The sequence below is a fragment of the Penicillium daleae genome (genome assembly GCF_028827525.1).
Source record: "Penicillium daleae strain IBT 16125 chromosome Unknown utg000008l_segment0_segment0, whole genome shotgun sequence".
In the NCBI taxonomy this organism is placed as follows: Eukaryota; Fungi; Ascomycota; class Eurotiomycetes; order Eurotiales; family Aspergillaceae; genus Penicillium; species Penicillium daleae.
The window spans coordinates 6,071,360-6,091,666 of record NW_026623156.1 but is presented as its reverse complement, the minus strand read 5'-3'; the positions used below and the strand labels follow the sequence as shown (position 1 = coordinate 6,091,666).

The 20,307-nt window shown below is 52.9% G+C and overlaps 6 protein-coding genes across 6 annotated transcripts; 4 read left to right on the top strand and 2 right to left on the bottom strand.

Annotated features, from left to right (window-relative positions):
- Positions 1-2,435: 2,435 nt before the first annotated feature.
- Positions 2,436-5,795, top strand: N7458_010682 (putative C6 transcription factor (Mut3); the record flags this gene model as incomplete). The annotated part of the gene is made up of 5 exons (XM_056914064.1): positions 2,436-2,688; positions 2,777-3,527; positions 3,593-4,204; positions 4,276-4,660; positions 4,713-5,795. 5 exons carry the CDS (start codon positions 2,436-2,438, stop codon positions 5,793-5,795), a joined length of 3,084 nt encoding a protein of 1,027 aa, XP_056762913.1.
- Positions 5,796-6,576: 781 nt separating this feature from the next.
- N7458_010681 (oxidoreductase, 2OG-Fe(II) oxygenase family) lies at positions 6,577-7,599 on the top strand (the record flags this gene model as incomplete). Its single annotated transcript, XM_056914063.1, has 2 exons — positions 6,577-6,926; positions 7,029-7,599. 2 exons carry the CDS (start codon positions 6,577-6,579, stop codon positions 7,597-7,599), a joined length of 921 nt encoding a protein of 306 aa, XP_056762912.1.
- Positions 7,600-9,408: 1,809 nt separating this feature from the next.
- Positions 9,409-11,618, top strand: pacC (putative C2H2 transcription factor PacC; the record flags this gene model as incomplete). Its single annotated transcript, XM_056914062.1, has 3 exons — positions 9,409-9,645; positions 9,718-10,012; positions 10,201-11,618. The coding sequence occupies 3 exons, from the start codon at positions 9,409-9,411 to the stop codon at positions 11,616-11,618; spliced, it is 1,950 nt and encodes a 649-aa protein (XP_056762911.1).
- Positions 11,619-13,655: 2,037 nt separating this feature from the next.
- On the top strand, positions 13,656-15,978 carry N7458_010679 (putative forkhead transcription factor Fkh1/2; the record flags this gene model as incomplete). The annotated part of the gene is made up of 3 exons (XM_056914061.1): positions 13,656-13,769; positions 13,881-15,850; positions 15,912-15,978. The coding sequence occupies 3 exons, from the start codon at positions 13,656-13,658 to the stop codon at positions 15,976-15,978; spliced, it is 2,151 nt and encodes a 716-aa protein (XP_056762910.1).
- Positions 15,979-16,589: 611 nt separating this feature from the next.
- N7458_010678 (putative transcription regulator PAB1642) lies at positions 16,590-17,672 on the bottom strand (the record flags this gene model as incomplete). The annotated part of the gene is made up of 1 exon (XM_056914060.1): positions 16,590-17,672. The coding sequence occupies one exon, from the start codon at positions 17,670-17,672 to the stop codon at positions 16,590-16,592; it is 1,083 nt and encodes a 360-aa protein (XP_056762909.1).
- A 311-nt stretch (positions 17,673-17,983) lies between these two features.
- N7458_010677 (uncharacterized protein) lies at positions 17,984-19,807 on the bottom strand (the record flags this gene model as incomplete). The annotated part of the gene is made up of 3 exons (XM_056914059.1): positions 17,984-19,262; positions 19,323-19,570; positions 19,727-19,807. 3 exons carry the CDS (start codon positions 19,805-19,807, stop codon positions 17,984-17,986), a joined length of 1,608 nt encoding a protein of 535 aa, XP_056762908.1.
- Between the last annotated feature and the right edge of the window lie 500 nt (positions 19,808-20,307).

Genomic DNA, 20,307 nt, shown 5'->3' with positions numbered 1-20,307 from the left:
CGAAGGACGCGTCTTGGATGCCAGGTCGCGTCGCAGTGAGGAGTCGGATATTCTGCAGGTCCCAACAATTGCAGTCCCATCCTGGTCGTTTCCTGGCATGGCACGTCTCTAGGCCAGGGAATCACAAGTGATCTACTACCCTTTAAAACGGTTTCGAATGAATAGTGACCTGATTCGATGCATTTCGAACGTATCTAGGAACATGCAGATGGATGGCGTCCAAGCCCAATGAGGGACTCTCTTCTCCTGCCGTCTTGATGCCATAGTTATTTAGATTCGCCAAGGGTATCCATCAGCGTGAGTTTTGCCATGACCTTTCCTTCGGGAATAATAATTTGGTATATCCTGTCAACCTTGACCTTCTCTCTTCTATGCCCCAAAAGAATAGAACTGATCTCATAAGACCCCCAAGTTCCCCATGGTAGCTAATTTGGTATTATACTTCTTTGCAATTAAGAAATGAGACTTTAGTCCCTGGCCTGGACGGCCCCTCGCACAACGGGAAAGAGTCGGGGAGATGGAAAACACCAACCATGGTAAATTTTAACTCAAGAGAGGGATATAACCTCACCAAAATGCCTCAAGCCTCAGGCCTCACGGGATCAACTGTAGCGGTCCGCAATATCCGCAATACCCTCACCTCCACGGAGATATGCCCCGCGGGGTTTAAAGCGCTTGATGTTCGGCGATCGCAGCCAATCCACCGATGGTTGGATTCGCAATTCAACGAGGACCCATGCAGCATGCGACATGCGCCCCGGCCGGTTTGGATCATTACGCGAGGGTCCGATTCGAGGTGCCTTATAAGGTTGGTGCTGGGACGCCTTTTGATCTATGATATGTGGTAATCGATATGCGTGCCTCTACGAATACGAGGTGGTTCAAGGTTCTGGAATAGCGACCGGTGAAGATACAATTAAACTTTCTCTCTTTCTTGAATTTCTTTAGAATCGTCTTGCTAAACGGTTGAGGCAAAGTCTCTTGATTAATCTTCCATAAGGTGTGGCTGACGAGATAAGTTGGAAGTTAACTTATGAATCCTGCTGCTATACAGGGTATATACAAGGCTCTCGGTATATAAGTACTGTAGAAAGCGGGAATGATCTTTCGAGCCATCACCAGACCTGATCTCTTAAATCCGATCGACTCATCGAGCTACTCGGCCTTTTCGCCAGGATCGCCGAGGCCGAGTTGATGGGGTTTGCCCGAGTAGTGGAGACCGTAGTTACGCGCTGGCTCTCCATAGGAGGTACTCCCCTACCAGTCATAATGTGATAACTAATCCGAATCGTCGTCGTGCTTTCTCAGATGACTGGGTCCCTGAAATTTTCAAGATCCGCTCTCAAGCCGAGGCCAAGTCTGGGAAAATGCCTCAAGCTAGGTACTGTACAAGCGTACATACTGGACTACTAGTTCTACTAGTATACTACTACTCCGAGTACAGAAGATCCCGTGCACAGGGCGTCGGACTCGCGCGCTGGTAAATCCCGACGTACGAACAAAAGGTACGCGGTTGGTCAATCGGAATATTTGATGTAATCACATAATACATTGTAATAGGACAGAGTACGGAGTACATGGATCTTGATGGATGATGTATCTTTGGGCAAGGTCCATGACTCCGACGGAAGTTGCGCTGAGAACTTAGCTTTCCTCCTCGAGTCGACTGCGTCGAACATGGTTTGCGAGTCAGGAGTCCTACCTTGAGGAGTCCTCTGGTCTGTTCCGTTCTAGTGGCCTTCGATGATTCTTCTCTCGCGACTAGTCTCTTAACTAGTACGAACGTCCGGACGATTATTATTCTTGTCTCCCTTTCAGCCTCGTCCTCTTCTCTTCTGTCTTTCTCCCCCTCTCTCTCCAATTTGGGGTCGTCCGACTTGACCATCTCTTGACTCTGGAACTGGAATAATCTCCCAAGTCCCATCACCAACCTTAACGGTTGAACTGAATCCTCCTCTTCCTGGGTTTCCTTGGTTTCTGCTTCTCACCCACCGCTTTCGGGCAAAGGAGTTCCTTCTTTCATCATCCTTGGTCCCTTCCCCAATTTCTAATCCTCTCCATTATTCATTTCCTCCCCCCCTCCTTCCGCCTGGACACGGTCTCTCCTTCAACTGGTCCGTGAGCTACACCCGTTCGACGATCTGCTCAACTTCTTCTTTTTGGACTCCACTTTTCATTCGTCCCTCCTTCTACACTTCCATCCCCCATCCATCCCTCACACTATCCGACTCGACCATTCGACTCATCGACTAATCGGCTATCATTGCCTCTTCGTCGCTCCATCCCCCGCTCCTACTACTCTCTACGAATGCGACCACAAGGAGGGCGATATCGATTAATTCACTTAGATCGGATCGCCCGCCAAGCCCGCCGTGCTCCTTACATGAATAAATAATCCCACCGGTCGCCCCTCTCGAATATACTGTAGTCCCATCATGGCGAGTGGTGCCGGAGCGCATGGTGATAGCGATGACGATCCCGCCCCGAATGACTACCTGCATGACGATGCCGACCCTTCGCTATTCGCCTCGACCCAGGAAACCCCTTCCACAGACCCCAAATCCACCCCTCAATCTCTGCCACTACAGAAGCGCCGACGAGTAGGTCGCGCCTGCGACGAATGCCGCCGGAAGAAGATCAAGTGTGACGGCAAACAGCCCTGTACTCACTGTACCGTCTACAGCTATGGTGCGCCCTCTCCGCTCTTCGTTACTTTTTTTGCTCTCTTCTCCTGCTTCCTTGCCTGTCCCACCAACACGTGGCTAACGTCCTGTAGAGTGTTCGTACGACCAACCCTCCAACCGTCGTCGCAACCCTGCCCCGCAGTATGTCGAAGCCCTGGAAGCCCGCATGCAAAAGGCCGAGGCCCTCCTGCGGACGGTCCTGCCGGATGTCAATCTCGACGACCCGAATCTGGACGTCAACGCCCCCGAATACCGTCTACCACTCCACCGCAAGGACAAGCAAGCGGCGGCCGGCGGAGTTGCCGCCAAACCCCATGGAACGTCCATGGAGACCGGCCCAGAAGCCGGTGACGAGTCCCTGCTGGAGACGATGGTCGGGAACACGGGCTGTCTGGACCGCGATGATCAGGGACACTGGGACTACCATGGACACACCTCGGGAATCATCTTCGTCCGCCGCCTGCGCAAACAACTGGGTGCGGTTGAACCGCCCGCTCCTCGCAACGTGACGGCGATGCTCGAAAGTCCAAGGTCAGTGTCGGTATCCGATTCCCCGCAAGATGCCTCTCTACCTCCTACACACGACCTTCCCCCGCGGGCGGTCGCTGTTCGATTGTGTCACAATGCTTTGGACGATGCCTGCTCTCTCATGCGCTTCGTGATCGAACCTAAATTCTTTGCGAGTCTGGACCGCATCTATGAAACTCCCCCTGAGCAATTCGGCAATGAGGAGAACTCGTTTTTACCTCTATTGTACATTGTTATGGCGGTCGGGTGTCTGTTCTCAGATGACGGTGCCGGAACTTTGGATCTGGCTGGTTACGAGGGTGCGATTGGTCAAGGGTAGGTCAACTCTCAACGCCTTTTCACCCGATGTAGGTGCGGGAATGCTAACCGTTCTGTTGCAGGTTCCAATTCTTCAAAGCCGGACGGCAGTTGCTGGAAATTACGGATTGTCGAGATCTCACCTCTCTTCAGGCAATCTGTTTCATGGTGCTTTTCCTCCAGTCATCTGCTAAGTTGAGTACCTGTTACTCCTATGTAGGTATCGCGCTTCGATCAGCGCTACGATTGGGTCTCCACCGTACCGTCACGGCTGACTTCAATCCGATCGAGCGAGAGCTGCGCAAGCGTATCTTCTGGGTTATCCGTAAGATGGACGTCTATGTTAGCACCTTGCTGGGTCTCCCTCAAATGCTGAGCGACGACGACATCGATCAGGAATATCCAATGGAAGTGGATGGGGAATTCATTACTGCGGAGGGCATCATGCAAATGCCTACCGATTATACCCCACTGATGGCCGGATGTAATGCGCATACACGCCTTTGCAACGTGGTGCTGAAAGTGGTGAAATATATTTACCCGGTGAAGAATGCGCGCTATCGGTCCAAGTCGGATCAGCGCTATATGGTCAGCCATTCCAAGATCCGAGAAATTGAGCGTGATCTCCAGGCCTGGATGGAAGAACTCCCTCCAGCGCTGCGTCCGGGCACAGAAGTGTCCCCCCAACTAGAACGGTATGTCTAAATTATGATAGTTCTCACTCCCTTCAACTGCGAATCTGGCTAATCGATTCGTCCCTCATCAGAATCCGTCAACTGCTGCGTATCAGTTACGCGCATGTACAAATGGTCATGTATCGACCCTTCTTACATTATGTATCCGGCGGCTCCCAAGCCCGTGGCGTCGATAAGCGCTCCTATGCTTGTGCAGCAGCTTGCGTTAGTGTATCCCGAAACATTGTCCATATCACAACGGGCATGCACAAGAGGGGACTTCTCAACGGCTCGTTCTGGTTCACGATGTATACGACCTACTTTGCCATTCTTTCTCTCATTTTCTTCGTCGTTGAGAATCCCGATTCGCCCACTGCCAAGGATGGTGTCTTGAAGGATGCTATGGAAGGCAAAAACACACTAGCTGGGCTGGCTAAGAAGAGTATGGCAGCGGACAGGTGCTCCCAGAGTCTAACAGTACGTCTTTTCCTGCTCGTTATGGCGACATTGACATTAACCAAATCCACAGTGCCTCTTCAAAACTCTACCGGAGATGCTGAAGAACCGCCAAAGCTCCAAGGCTCCTATTAACCTCAAACGGCCAGCGCCTTCCAACTTTACGATGGAACCAAAGTCTATTCAAAACCAGCCAGTGCAAGACTTGCCTCATCGCTCGAGCACATTCCCCGCGCAAATGATGGCTCAGCCGTCCGCGGCGAATCCTACTGCCACCCGTCGCCAAAAGAGTTTAGACACTACTCAGCCGGTCAGCAATCGACAGCCCGAAAGCGGTACGCAGTCCTCTTGGCTGGCGTCAACGCCAGAGCTCCTGACCGAGACCATGTCTACACCAGAACCGTCCTCTGCGAGCTCGTACAACGCTTCTTTCTCCAGCCAAGAGCCGTCAAGTCTGGCCTGGGCTCAGCAATTCAACAACCCCAACAATCTACCAGATCTGATGCCCATGATGTTCCCATCTGACGATCCATTTGCTTATCCCACACAACCCATGTCTACACTAGAAGATGATCACTTCAAACATGAGCGCAGCAGTGCCGCGCTGACCCAACCGCCATTCGATTCTCCCTCTCAGCATCCACGCATGGGATCAAACACACCAAGTGACCCGTCAGGAACGGGTTTATCTACGCCCAGTTTCGATGCGTTTGCCAACTTCTCCAACTTCCCCATGAGCACCGCATCAGGGATGAAGTCATCTATTCCCAGCCGCTTGCAACAGCCTACGACTCAACCTATGAATCCTTCGCGACTACACTCCCCAATCTCGCAAGGCGGGACCCCCAGCGAACACCTCAGCAGTCCGGACTTGGTTTCCATCCCCAATCAGAACTTCGTGTGGCAAGGATATAATTTCCAGCCATCAAACGGGGATACTGCTAATAATGACCCCACGATGAGCACGATGCAGCAGGACACTGCTCCTCAGAATGGGCTACCCGACTTCAATGTGGGCCTTGATGAGAACGCCTTGGGGATGAATATGGATCTGGGTATTTCCTTTGACGATCTGTTTGGCAACAACGCGACTTTCCGACCCGGCGCTGGCGCAGCCAACGATGACTGGACTCAATGGATGAATGCCGGAGTCTAGCGTTCGCCGATGGATAGTATTTTTATGGTTAATTTACCTGTTCTATAAAGGTCTCTTGCTTGCTACGACGACATGCACTTATGAAAGGATGCAGAAAAAGAAAATCTTGTTTATACCTGGCTGGCGTTATCTGATTTTGTATCTTGGATGGGGCGAGCTTTTGAAAAAAGTTTTCTTGGACAGTCACCTTGGAACTGGATCAGTGTTGGCGTTGAATCGCAGTAAATGAATAGTATAGTTTCAGCGAATGCTATGATTTCCAAATAGAGCCGCCACCTTGTATATGACTTGACTTCATCTGATCTCGGATAGTCTTTTTGCATCTCGTCTCAATTTTACTTTTTCTCTCTTCTCTCATTGACTTTTATCCGGAGAAGACGATATCCTCAGTCACCTACCATGAGCGGTTTAGACCAGACGGATCCAGACCCACATCGCCTCGTAAGTCCGGACATCTTCTCCATCGGACCACCTTCGACACTCGAGACTCCCTCCAACATGGCCTACGGCCCTTCCAGCACGATTATACTCGCTGGTTCTCAATCGCATACCTCTCGCGATCACCGATAAATCCCCATACGACCAATTGACCCCTCTACGGCCCCCCTCATCCATCCCCGCCCATCTCCGCCGTCGCATGAAGACCAATATCTAACGACCGACTCGCCAATTTCTCAACCAACTTTACAATATTGCATTATTGTTCGAAGCATATGAAATTCACCATTCCCACGCATATATAATATACCCAACCACCCGACGGACCTCACATCGACACTCAATGGCATCATCCTCGCCAAAGCTCTCCACCTTTATAACCTGGCTCCTCTACTTCGTGCCCGTATACATCTTCGTTCTGGACCCGCTGATCCGGTCATTCTTTCCGGGCAACTCTTCCTCGCCCTCGTGGGATGAAGACCAGGGCGCAGATACCTTTGAGGAATGGGATCATGCCCCGTCAACTCTGCATTTGACGGACGACAGCTTTATCAGTCCCGAGGACGGGGTCCCAGCCAATTGTCCCGGCGAGGCTGAAGGGTACCGCGTGCATCTGCTGTCAAGGGCACCGCTCGTCTTGTACATTGAGAACTTTGTGAGCGCCGCCGAGGCAGATCATCTAGTTGACATCAGGTACTTACCTCGCCATTTCCCCTATTCGCACCTCTTTGGAAGAAGCAAGAAAAAAGGAAAAGAAAACAAAAAGGGCTAACGCATCCCCATCTACCCCACCAGTCTAAACAAATACACCCCCTCAATAATCTACGACGGCGTCACCGAACGCATCGACCCGGCAAAACGCCTCTCCGACCGCGCCCTCCTAGACCGCGACGACACAGTCCGCTGCCTCGAGGACCGCGCCCGCGCCTTCCAAGGCTGGCGACCGCACCTCTACATCGAGCGCATGTGGGCGCAGCGCTACAATGCCTCCGGCCACTACCGCCATCACTATGACTGGACGGGCTCGCTTGCGCGCGGGGGTGACCGGCTGAGCACGTTCATGGTGTATCTGGGGGCGGACTGCGAGGGTGGGGGCACGAATTTTCCGCGGTTGAAGAGGCCGGTTGGGAGGACTTGGTGTCGGTTTTTGGAGTGTGAGGATGGTGAGAGTGGTGGCGCTGGGCTGGAGGAAGGGATTACGTTCAAGCCGATTAAGGGGAATGCGATCTTTTGGGAGAATTTGAGGGCGGATGGGACTGGGTATCCTGAGACGTGGCATGCGGCGTATCCGGTTACGAAGGGGACTAAGGTAGGGTTGAATATTTGGAGTTGGTATCAGCCGCCGAAGAGGAGGGCTGGTCGGTGAATCGGTGAATTGCATGACCGCAGAGAGATGAGAACAGGGTGAGAGGTCGAGTCTGTGGGACTCGGTTGGTCCTTGGTTTGATCTCGTTCCCAGGCTAGTCCTTGGGGCCTTGGGGAGTTCCTGGCCAAGGGCGGGAATGCTTGGGTGTTGTACAGGCGTGGTGCCACTGCAAGGGTGGCCTGGTGTGACTTTTTCTGTAAAGTTATTGTATCATTGTAACCATAGATTTGTATATACCATAGACAAGCGATCTGTAATATCATAAAGAATACTAGACTTGATTTTGGCATCAAACGGTCTCCTTCTAATCGTTCAAATCAGCTTGATCTGATCTAAGAGAGAATATCCCATATCCTATTATAATACACAGCAATGGCCCCCTCGCAGAGCCCCGTCCACCACTCCTGCATCATGAATCCCCCAATCCCGAGGGAATCCAGGCAATCCAGGCAGCGAGATTAATACATCCAATTCCCTCGCCGGAAATCGGAAACACATTCTCCTCCGTCAGTCCACACCAAAGCACATAATCAGATAGGTACCCAGTGCCAAGTCACACGGAGGAAAGGGAGGGGGCCTTGGTGCTCGGAGCGGGAATTGGCAAAAAGGAAAACCTTGGCTGCCAAGAAGCGCATCGCCATGGCTGAGGGGGGTCTTGGCAGGCGTCTGGGCCCCGGTACAGATGACCACTTTTTTACACTTTACGTGTTATGGATTTTTTGCACGAATTATGATTCATACTCCTCGAAACGAGGAAGGGGGTGGGCGGATTATTGGCTGATGAGTTACGAGGCCGGAAGCCGAGGATGGCGTGCGATTGGGAGCTTGGATTTGGGCCCGGGGAGTATTTGTGTCGGTTGTGTAGGCGAGCAGTTGTACAGTAGTGTTAGGAATACGAAAGAAGGGTGTGTTCTGAGAATAGCCAACAGAGCAATACAGGAGCCAGGGAGTTATTCCATAGACAGATAGTCACTGTAAACGGTGGATGGATCTATTGCTCTTGTGGTCAATTATTGCTGCGATAGCCCCTAAATGAGTACTGGAGCACTCCGGAGGACATATACGTTCCGAAACACACTTTGTCTGACCAGCACTTCCTCTTCCTCCTTACCGAGTGGTTACTTCTGCGTCTTACTCTCGCGTCTCTTACTCTCGCGTGTCTTACCAGTTGCCAGTTACCAGTTGTAGCCTGGAAAATCCTCGGAATGCACAGCCCCTCGTTCTCGCGGCCAGCCAGCCAATCATATTTCCCTCAGGCTCCACTAAAACGCCAGGCCCGCAGCCCCAACAGTCTTGGCCCGGTCTTGTCGTCTCCCCTTGGCTGCTCCTCCGCCCGGTCCCAAGGCTTTTCCTGGGCAAAAGGCTCGGCTCTTTCCTCCCTGAATGTTGCGGACGGGCATTGGCAAGGATTATTGGCCTTGGTAATTATTCCCATTCTCAGTTAGCGATACCCCCCCCCCGGTGCGGAGAGACAGCCTAAGAGTTCCAAGAAAATCCCAAGACTACCCAAGACTACCCAAGACCCAAGACTTTCCCCCTCCCCTTCCTCCTCCCCCAGTTTTCCTCTCTCCCTCTTCCCTCTTCTTCTAGGCACGCGTTTTCTCCCTCCTACATCCTTCTATATTCCTTTCTCCTTGTCCTTGGAAGTCCTGTTGGATACAACCCTGGCCAAACTTATATTCATTATTGGGACTGAGTGTGTACCCGCATTGCTGTTGAATTGACGGCGTCCGGTATACGTGGTTTTTCCTTTCTCACCGTGCCTGGGCAAAATTCCCGCCAGACACGACAAGACATTTTCTTGGCATCATGTCCGAAAACACTCTTCCCCCAACTTCAACGCCCCAGGCTGCGCCCGCCCCAGTACCCGTTGCTAGCGAGCAGCCTGCAGTTGCGCAGGCTACCACCACGCCGAGCGCGTCGGTGACAGCCACGGCTGCCGCTGCGACCGCCGCCGTCAACAGCACTCTCAACGGCGCCGGAGAGCAACTCCCCTGCCAGTGGGTGGGTTGCACCGAGAAGTGTACCTCTGCTGAAACACTCTACGTAAGTGATACTCTGCCATCTGTTGCCCACAATTTGGGGGCTTCGTATTCCTGACTATGGGCTATCGTACAGGAACATGTCTGCGAGCGCCATGTCGGCCGCAAAAGCACCAACAACTTGAACTTGACCTGCCAATGGGGCAACTGCAACACGACCACCGTCAAGCGCGACCATATCACCTCCCATATTCGCGTGCATGTCCCCTTGAAGCCGCACAAGTGTGACTTCTGTGGTAAGGCCTTTAAGCGGCCTCAAGATCTGAAGAAGCACGTCAAAACCCATGCCGATGACTCCGAGATCCGATCCCCGGAGCCGGGCCTTAAGCACCATCACCACCCGGATATGATGTTCCCCCAGAACCCCAAAGGTTCGTCTTGGATTTCTTGCTCTCCCTCTACTGGCGCTTCTTCTTGATCCGACCGGGTTGGGAACGCCCGACCCTCCTCCTACTGGGCTCCCCCAGGATCCCCCAGTCTGGCCAGTCATTGTTTCCCCCTCCCTGGTTTCCTGCTGTCGCTGAGGGCATTGGAATGACCCCGGCTAATTGACGTCCAGGATATGCTGCTGCCACGCATTACTTTGAGGGGCCCATGAACGGCGTTTCGAGCGCCGCGTACTCTCATGGAGCTCCCCAGTACTACCAGGCCCACCCACCTCCTCCGGCCGCCAACCCTCATTCGTATGGCAATGTATACTATGCGCTGAGCCAGGGCCACGATGGTACCCAGTCGTACGATCGCAAGCGTGGATATGATGCTCTGAACGAGTTCTTCGGTGACCTGAAGCGACGCCAATTTGATCCCAACTCCTATGCGGCTGTTGGCCAACGCTTGCTTGGCCTCCAGGCTCTTCAGCTTCCAATTCTGAACGGCCCGGTTCCTGAGTACCAGCCTATGCCCGCTGCCGTTCCAGCTGCCGGTGGTGGTGGCTACAGCCCTGGTGGTGGTCATGCTCCAGCCTACCATCTTCCTCCAATGTCCAACGTCCGCAGTAAGAACGATTTGATCAACATCGACCAGTTCTTGGAGCAGATGCAAAACACCATCTACGAGAGTGACGAGAATGTTGCCGCTGCCGGCGTTGCTCAACCCGGCGCTCACTACGTGCAGGGCGGAATGAGCTATCGGGCAACCCACTCTCCTCCAAGTCAGCTGCCTCCTAGCCACGTTACTGCAACTACCTCTGCTCCTATGATGGCTGCTACCGCCCACTCACCCTCCACTGGTACTCCCGCTCTGACGCCGCCCTCAAGCGCCCAGTCATATACATCCCAGCGGTCACCGGTCTCTCTTGCTCACACTCACCGCGTGTCGCCGCCTCATGAGAGCGGTGCCGGCATGTACCCTCGTCTGCCGTCGACCACCATGTCCGACAATATGACGGCCGGCTACCCGACTACCTCCAGCGCGGCTCCCCCGTCCACCCTAAGCGGCGCATTCGACCATGATGATCGTCGCCGCTACACTGGTGGCACCTTGCAGCGCGCTCGTCCCGCCGAGCGGGAAGGAGATGAAAACCGCATGGATATCTCGGCCGATGGCGAGCGCACTCCTACCAAGGAGCACCCCTCCATCACGTCGAGTCTCATTGATCCTGCCTTGTCAACTGCTTCTCCGGACCCCGACCAAGAGGCTGCTCAGCGGACCGCTCAAGCTGCTACGGAGGTGGCGGAGCGCGTTGACAATGTCGCGTGGGTGGAGAAGGTCCGACTGCTGGAGAACCTGCGGCGCTTGGTCTCCGATCTGCTGGAGCAGGGTCACTTTGATGGAGACTCGGCCGGCCACAGTGGTGCTGACGAGTCGCCCCTTCCCTCGGGTGACGGCGCCATGGACGGTATCGAGACGGCCAGTACTCGGGCCTCTCCCGAGCATGGCAAGGAGCCGGCCAAGTCTGAGGAGGGTACGGCGGTCCTCTATCCGACCTTGCGGGCGGTGGACGAGGATGGAGATGCCAAAATGCCTGGCGACGAGTAGAAAATATCGGAAAGCCCTGGGAGATTTATAATTATCATCTTCTAGGTTTTTTTTTTTTTTTTAACGCAGTCACGACCTGTTCTGTTTTGTACTGGGAACCCCTGTCTTTGTTTGTTCTCTCTGCTCCAGGGGCTACACTACCCCCAATCTTTTCTTTTTGTCATTTCTATATCTTCCTGTTGCCTTGGGCTTTATCATTGTTCCTATGTTATCTCTATATTTATTTCTTTTTTCCCTCTCATTTATCCTATGTTTTTTTTGATCCTCTGTCTATCCACACCTCTATCGATCTGGACCCATCCGAGTCTATTGGTCCGGTCTGTTTCCATCTGTACTGTATGATCTTCCCTGGCAGGCTACCCTACCCCCCTGTTTATTTATCGTCCAGTTGTTTGCGTCCAGGTATGATTCTCCCATTTAGTCTCCTCTCGTAAACAGTAGGCAGGAAATCAGACTCTCCACTCGACCAAACAGGACTCAGGTTACATGGTGATGGATTTTTCTTGATTTCCCATCTATCCTGATCCGGCATCCGTTGATAACCAACCCGATCGACATGTCAGCCCCCAAAGAGGCAAAGCAACATTCCAACGGGCGAGGCTAAACTGCATCCGGGGGCCTGTGACGCAAACGACCTAGCCTGGCGGATGTGGGTTGTGTACAACCTGGATTTCTGGAGATTTACTAGGATGAGGATCTCTGAGAGCGATCGGGGAACAAGCATTCAGATCTAAGCTTAAAATGTTTAAATCATTTGATCAGAGATGGTTCGTCAGTCTAGTAGATTGTGATTCGGGAGGGGATTAATTATGTTTGGCCTATTTTCTCTGAGAGCACCAGAGCAGGGCGTGAAACATTTCAACATGCCCGCGTCATCATTGTCAACAGTAACAGTCCGCCGGACAAAACAGAGTCATCATTTTGATGTTTAGTAGAAGTCTCCAGTGGAACCTCGATCACATAGCTGTTTACTCCTAATCCACTGATGTCGAATCCACCCTTTTCCCAGCGTAGTACTTTGTCTCTTTGCGTCCTGCACTCGGAAGCATCTTCAATCCCACGCTGGATCCCGTCGCAGTGGTATTGGTATTACCCTCCGGTCGTCCTCCATCCACCACCCATCCACCACCCAGCCACACTGGGTGGACTCCAGTCCTGACCATACCATACACGCTCGTGACCAGACTCCACCACTGTTTACGGCCAAACGGGCGCTCTTCCCATTTAACTTAATCTTCAACGCCCTCTTTCTCGTCTCTCAAGACTCTGTGAATCCTTTTCTCTTCGGATCCTTTGTCTCCTCTTCTCTTCACCGTACCCCCTCCCCCATAGACTTCCTCTTTTCTCCCTTTCTCCCCCTGCTTTTCCCTCTCTCCCTCGGTCCATCATTCCTGGAACGCCCGGTACCGGTGGCTGGTGCGGCACTCTGACCTCACTCCCCACGCGACAAGGCGGTCACCCCCCAAACAGACGCCATCGCGTCGATCGTAGGGATTATCGATAATCAAAACCTTCCAGCCACACCACTTCCTCAAATCTTGGAGAACCTCCTCGCCAAGCTCATCTCTGCTTTGTTTATTGTTGTCCCGGAATCCACCGGGGTCATTGCCTCTCGTCTACTTGGTATCTTTTTTCTCTCTTTTTTTTACCCGCTAGAACGCAGTCGCGGTGGCGAATTGGCTCGATCAGTGGTTCGGACAACGCCTCATTCTTTGGTTCTGCCTCTGAGCGTGTCTCCGAGACTGGACCGCTGAAATCCGGATCCAGACTTGCTCTGTTGTGATTTTTCGCCTATTCGCATCTTTGCCTCTTCTGCCTTTGCCCCGTCGTTCCCTTTTCCCCCCCCGCGTGCTTTCGCGGTGTTTTCGACTTGACTTGATCACCCACAACACCAGCCTCCCGAGTCAAGGGGAAAAAAATAAGATCGCAGCATTCGGTCTGCGACTTGCTTCAGAATTCACGTACATCTTGTGATACGACTTCGTCAAAAGTACACCTGAAAGGAAAATCGCATCGGCAATACACAATACACGAGAGATGCCGTTGTCAAATCGCCGTCGCGCGCGGCGCAAGGAAATTCAACTGCAGGAAACATCCGACGCCGAGGCCCCAGACTCGTCACCCAGTCGCCCATCCGCAAAGAAGCGCAAGGTGAGTCTCATTTGTAGTGGAGGTCTGGTCTGAGACCGAATCCTCCCCCCCCACGCGTGCCCCGCGCCAGGACGAAAAGGAACGCTGAGACGAAATCCTCCAACCCCACAGGTTGATCGCCGCGCCTCTCCCACACGAAATGCAGTCAAGAACGAGTCCGCCGACGAAGCCGAGGACTCGGCAGGTGAACATGATCAATCCGCTCACCAGGATATTGTCGACCTGGTCATCTCGTATCTAAACACCCCGCGCGAGGAACTGCGCGTCTCGCGCGACCATTCCAACACCAAGACCGAGAACAAGCAGAGTATTCAAGCATATGCCAAGATCGCCGGCCGCAACTGGACCTATTACGTCAAGACGCTGCATGTCAATATCGGTCGTGAACCTGATCGTGAGCAGAGATCGACCGAGCAGTCCAGTCCCGTAACCATTGCTGCCCGTGCGCTCCCCGATGTCCATGTTGATTTGGGCCCCAGCAAGTTTGTCTCCCGTCTGCACGCAGAAATCTTTTATGATGGCGAAGAGACCCCTGCCTGGCACATCCGCGTCAACGGCCGTAATGGCGTTCGTCTGAACAATGCGATTCTTAAGCGCGGCGCTGATGCTATTCTCCATTGCGGTGATATCATCGAGGTAGCCAACTGCCAGATGATGTTCGTTACGCCCGGCGACGACGCAAATATTCAGCCCAGCTTTATTGAGCGCGCCCAGCGCATTGCAAGTGGTCAGGAACCTGATCCAGCTTCGCAAGCATGGGATGTCCCGCAGCATGCTCACCCCTCGGCATCGCAAGCTACCGAGCCTGTACGGCCATCATCTTCCGGTGGTCCCTCGCTGGCGCCAGCACCTCAATTCTTGAAGCGACAGGTCACCCCGCCCCCGCGGTCACCCGATACCGTTGGACAGCGTACAGCCAAGCAGTCTCCACTCTACAATCGAGGCATGATGATGGAGAGTACGGAGGAGATTGACTACAGCAAGGACTCGGCCAAGGACCTGAAGCCGCCATACAGCTATGCCAACCTCATTGCGCAAGCTATTTTCTCTAGTGAAGAGGAGAAGCTCACCCTCAATAGCATTTACAACTGGATTATGGATCGCTATGCGTTCTACCGGCACTCGCAGAGCGGCTGGCAGAACTCCATCCGCCACAATCTGTCATTGAACAAGGCATTCCAGAAGGTGCCTCGCCGGACTGATGAGCCTGGTAAGGGAATGAAGTGGCAAATTGCTGCTGAGCACCGTGAGGAATACCGCAAGAAACAGATGCGCAAGGGCACACAGTCGTCTGCCCCATCGTCCCCCGCTACCAAAGAACCTCCTTCCTCCGCGCGGGGCACCCACGTTGCGGCGTTAGACACTTCCTTCGCGGCTACCGCTAAAAAGTCCCCTCCCGTCTCTTCTCCTGGCTTCAGCTCGTTCCCCGTGGCCCCTGTTGAGGCATATACCCCCGAGCGTGGCTCTCGCCTTGGCCGTGGAGTCGGGTCCGACCACCCACTGCGGCACATGAATCCGCGTGACTACGAGGAGCCTTCTCCTTTGCCCGCGCGCTCACACAATGGTAACACTGCGAGTTCTAGCCGCGTGCAAAATAGCAGCAACAATCTCAGCCGTGCCTATGGATTGTCGGACAACGTGGCCGGGTCACCACCCGTGCTTTCGTCCTCGTATTACGACGAAGGCCCTTCATCAATGATCACGCCCGCTCCTCAGCGGCAGCAACCGCGCCTGCCGCCGCCTAGCACGGCACAGATCCCATCAAAGTTCATGCCGATGAGCTCCCCCGCGCAATTCTGGAAGTTTGCCGATATTGGCAGCACGCCTGCTCGGCCCGTGCCGGACATGAGTCCACTCAAGGGTGAGCCGGACGAGCGTATCATCGGTGGCTTCCCGAGCAGCAGTCCGCCTCCGCCGAATTTGGCGAGCCCGAGTAAACCTGGAACATCGAATGGGCTAGGATCGAGTCGCACACTGCCACCGCTGCAGTCTGATGGAGATATGGGGGGTCGTGGACCGATCAAGGAGGAGCGGATGCGTGAAGAGGATGAGGATGATGGGGGAGGTTTTGACTTGGCTCGGTATGTATTCGTGTCTGTGTTTCTGCTGTGAAAAGATTCTTTGACTAACAGCTTTCAACAGTGGATTCCAGCCCATTGGCTCGTATCATCGGCAGCTCAGCAATGCTGCCCGGGCGACTGCCACTTAGCTTTACCAAGCCCAAGGCCTTCTCTCTGATGATGTACAACATGTTGAGTCGCCTCGTATCTTTGTTTCGTTTTTGGGTTTGTTTTCTCGGGGCGGCTTGCCTGACACTTTTGGGACTATCGTTGCGCCCTCCGCATACACCGGTGTTGGCGGGATTATCTTGGTTATTCTTACCCTTTTTTTGGATTTTATTTTCGCTTTTTCTTTACTGCTCTCATTGTCTTTGCTGGATTGCACGGAAATGGAGATTGGAGTTTTGAGTTTTTGGGGTTCAAGATTCTGTCTGATGGGGTTGGCGTTTTTTTTGTCTGCTTCGATGGAACTCGTGGCTTTGTCAGGTTATTGTTTTGTTCTTTGCTTTCATGTGTACGTGTTTATTATCTTGGTGCATGCCATCCTCGGTGGCTGTGTATGTAGGACGAGCTTCCAATGTATGATATCCCCATACAAGTAATGTGCCTGGTATATGGTATACCTTTTCTCTGTGGTATATAACCAAGTCTGAACCTAGATCGTTCTCTCCGTATGAATTTTGCTTATTTCTAACTTGTTGTAACTACATAAAATGCTCTACTCGGGTGACTTTTGATTCAAGCCCTCGAAATGACAGCCTCAATCCAATGTAGGCCAAAATCTCTCCTCCAACCATACCACCTGCTTCCACCACTCCAAACACCTCCCCCGTGACACCTCCGACTCCTCAACCCCCTTCATCTTGCCCGCCATCTGATCCAAAACATCCCCAATCCGATTAACAAACTTCTCAAACTCCGCACTCGACCAATTCGGAATAAACTTCTCCCTCAACGCACCCCCATCCGCATCAACATCCTTCTTTCCCTCCTGCGCCTTCTTCTTCCCATAAGAAGCCGCATACCGCCATGCCCGCAAATAACACACCTCCGTCGCCCACAGCACAGCCATCCCCTCCAACGCACTCACACCAGGACTCCCCGCAGACATGAACATATCGATATAAGCCCGGGTAATCGGGTTCGCCGTAAAGAAAACGGGACCATTCTCGACGGGCGCGGCACTCGCCAACCGCGATGGCTGACAGGGCTCGGAGTCCGGCGTTTTCACGGCGGAATTCGCGCCCGTGTGCGGTGTAGACGGATTACACACTTCACTACCAGCTTGCATCTGGCATTCGCCCTGCGATTTGCACAATTTATGCAACTTGTCTCTCGGATTCGCCGAGTCCTCATCGATCTCGCCGGATTCCGCGCCGGAAACAGAGACGTCCGTCGTGCCGCAGACTGCCCCCGTGAACCCCGGGCAAGATGCAGATCCGGCACTCGATATCCCCGCGGAGGCCGCGCCGCCCTCGTCGGGTGAGATGGCGGTGAGATCGAGGCCGTACTCGACGGCTGTTGATTCGAAGAATGCCAGTTCGGTCTTGATGTTGACTAGGGCGTCGATGAGGATGTCGATGATGGCTTGTTCGATTGTCGGGTTCCGCAGGGTCTCCGCGTTGGGGGTGTGTGTGGGCAGACGGATTTTGATGAGGAGCATGCCGATGAAGCGGATGTAGGATTGGGCGTAGAGCCGGTCTTGGGAGAGCCATTGGGAGAGGGCTTCTTTTGAGAGGGTGCCGCTTCCTGCGGCGGCGAGGAAGGGGTGTGTTGTTGCGCGTTTGAGGGCTTCTGGGGTGGCGTTGAGGAGCCAGCTGGTTAGGGGGCCTTGACTGGCCATTTTTGGGATGGTTCTTGGGTTGGGAGTTTGAGAGGGAAGGGAGTCGACCCTGTGGTCTTGGAAGGTGTGAAGGGGAGGAAGATGATAAAAAAAACTTAAAAGTGTTGGAGGGGGGGCAAGCTTGAGTGGGGCGCGGGGCAGGGGAGGATACCCGATACCGTAGTTATGGCGTCAGTGATGGAATGATGGACAACTTTGATTTGTACCCCAAATTTAAGCTTATCGGACTGTCACTAAATGATTTAGTTCATACAGATACTAAGACTACCTAGTGCTGGGCTAAGGATAGCTAGTGTGCGCTTTGCACCTTTTCACTCCTGCGATACAGCAACTTCAGCCTCCTGCACCACCACCTTCTGGCCGGTCTTCACCTCCACGTTGGGGTCTTCGGGTTTCTTTCGTGCCGGTTCCAGGGCAATTCGAATCAGTGCTTCCAGGGTGAAACGAGCGTCGTTACCCGCATTGTGCAAGCACCTGAACTCAACCCCCAGTCCAAGCAAGATATTTTCCAGGCTGCGAAGACTCTCCTTTCGTAGACATCCATAGAGAGTTTGAGTGTCCATCACCTCCCGAATGACCTTGTCGGATTGGTTCTTCAACGACTCAAAGATTCTGCATCTTTCTGAAAGAACCCTGACATCTGCATCTGGGTTATGGCCGACGAGCACAATAGTGCGGGGTCCTAACTTGTGTTGTGGAAGGCCTGGTCGTGTCGTGCGCGCGGTTCCATCGTACGGTGCGACGAAGAAACAGTCAGCTCGTCGTCCCAAGCGGGCATTTGGAACGAGTTCACTTTTGCCGAACAGGAACTGATCAGGGCATCCAGCCACGAACTTCTTGTTGCAAAAGTTCTTGTACTCGGTAGTGCGGAGATGGGCCGACTTGATATGCTTCACCCAGTTCTCCCCGCCAGGTCCTGGATGAATACCGTGAATGTCAATGGTATCCAGAGAAGAGATTCCAATCTCGGTTACTTGGGCCGCGTTCCACTCATTCCACTCCACATCAACGCTGTAGAAGATGGGGTTACCATCCGTGTTCCAGGGAACAGGCGCATCCACCTTGACTGGAGCGAATTCCTCGTCCTTGACGAAGTAGCCCCGTTCGTTGATGGGCGGTCGAAGCCCAAAGTAGGCCTTGAGTTGATACAGGCCGCGAGTTGGTATTCTCTGATTCACATGCTGCTTACTTATTCCCGCGATGGCTTTTTCCATTGGGGTAAGGGGTCGCTTGGGCTTTTGTTTCCTTTTCTTGAAGGACATGAAGCCATCATGGACCTTTTTGTGGAATATGTCAAAGGCCCCTCGCTCACATGATTTTGTCCAGTCGTCATCACCCTCCTTGGGTAGAGGGATGTGTGTCTCGAGCAGGTCTAGAGACTCGCGGTTGTCGATGTGGCCTAGTTGTACTGGCTTGGGAGTTCCATCATCAGCATCAAAGAATAGCACCATACCGTCTTTTGTTCTGGTTGTGAGGGCCAGGTCGTAGTTCTCTTGATAGTTGATCGTATCGAGAAACTCTTTCACCTGTAGTGCTGGAATGAGCAGAAGGGGTTGGTCGCTGATCTGAATAGGAATTGGCAGGTAGTACCTATATCGTGTTTAGATATGGCCCGTTCTCTTGTTCTTCAGGCGATCACTATGTACTCACACATCCCAACCGCGTCGCCAGACCAGGCCACCGTCGAAGTAGTCCTTTGCAACTTTCTTCGGCAGTTCTCCCTCCTTTGGGAAAATGTACTTGAAGGGGAACTTGGGAAGTGCTTTGGCGGGGCAGAATGCATTGCGAAGTTCCCACTCGGGGATTTTTCTGGGGCTAAGATGGGTCGTGTCGGGTCGATCCTGTTGAGCTGGCTGCAGTTCGGGGGCCACGATAAATTCCATAGTTTCTTGTGCGGGCTAGACATAGAATTGGAATTGTCAGGCAAGACGGTTGGTGCGACTCTCATCAAACTTTTTACCTGTACAGGAAAATCCCATGGGTCATCCATTGGCTCCTCCTGATTTATTTATATTAGCCAGCAAAACCAAATAAATCGATACTGAAAACCTCACCTTTGTAGTCAGTTGAGTATTGAGCTCGAGGAGCGCCTCGTCTCCGGCAAAGATCTCCTGCAAACGCTGAGCTCGATCCATAATGAAATGGCGGTGATGAGTATGACGAGAAAAAGGATAAGACGAGTTTTGTTACAAGAAGGGTAGAAGAGATTGGTGATGGGTTGGGGGTACAAGAGGGTGGATGGGTGAGGATGGGGAAGTGAGAACAGGAGATGTTGGATGACAAGGGGGCAAGTGAGATGTGAGCTGAACAGTGGCATGCTTTCTTTGGTGAGGCTAAAGAACAGGCCAATGAATCTTTGTTACCGCTGGACCTTCAGATTCGATATATGTCAAGTATACACCAAGGCTACCCAGTTACATAATTTTTTGAATACTTCATCAAGGGCTTGACTGGACTATTGATGACTCATATTTGATGGAATGTTTTGTTCGTTTTCGTCCACGACCCGTTTCTCCTTGCCCTTGTGCTTAGAAAAAGAGCTGTTTTATGCCAAACAGCGAGATTCACAGCATATTACCCGATTAGGAAGACTGATCACATGATCCTCGCGGAACAATGATCGCCCGGGTTGTTT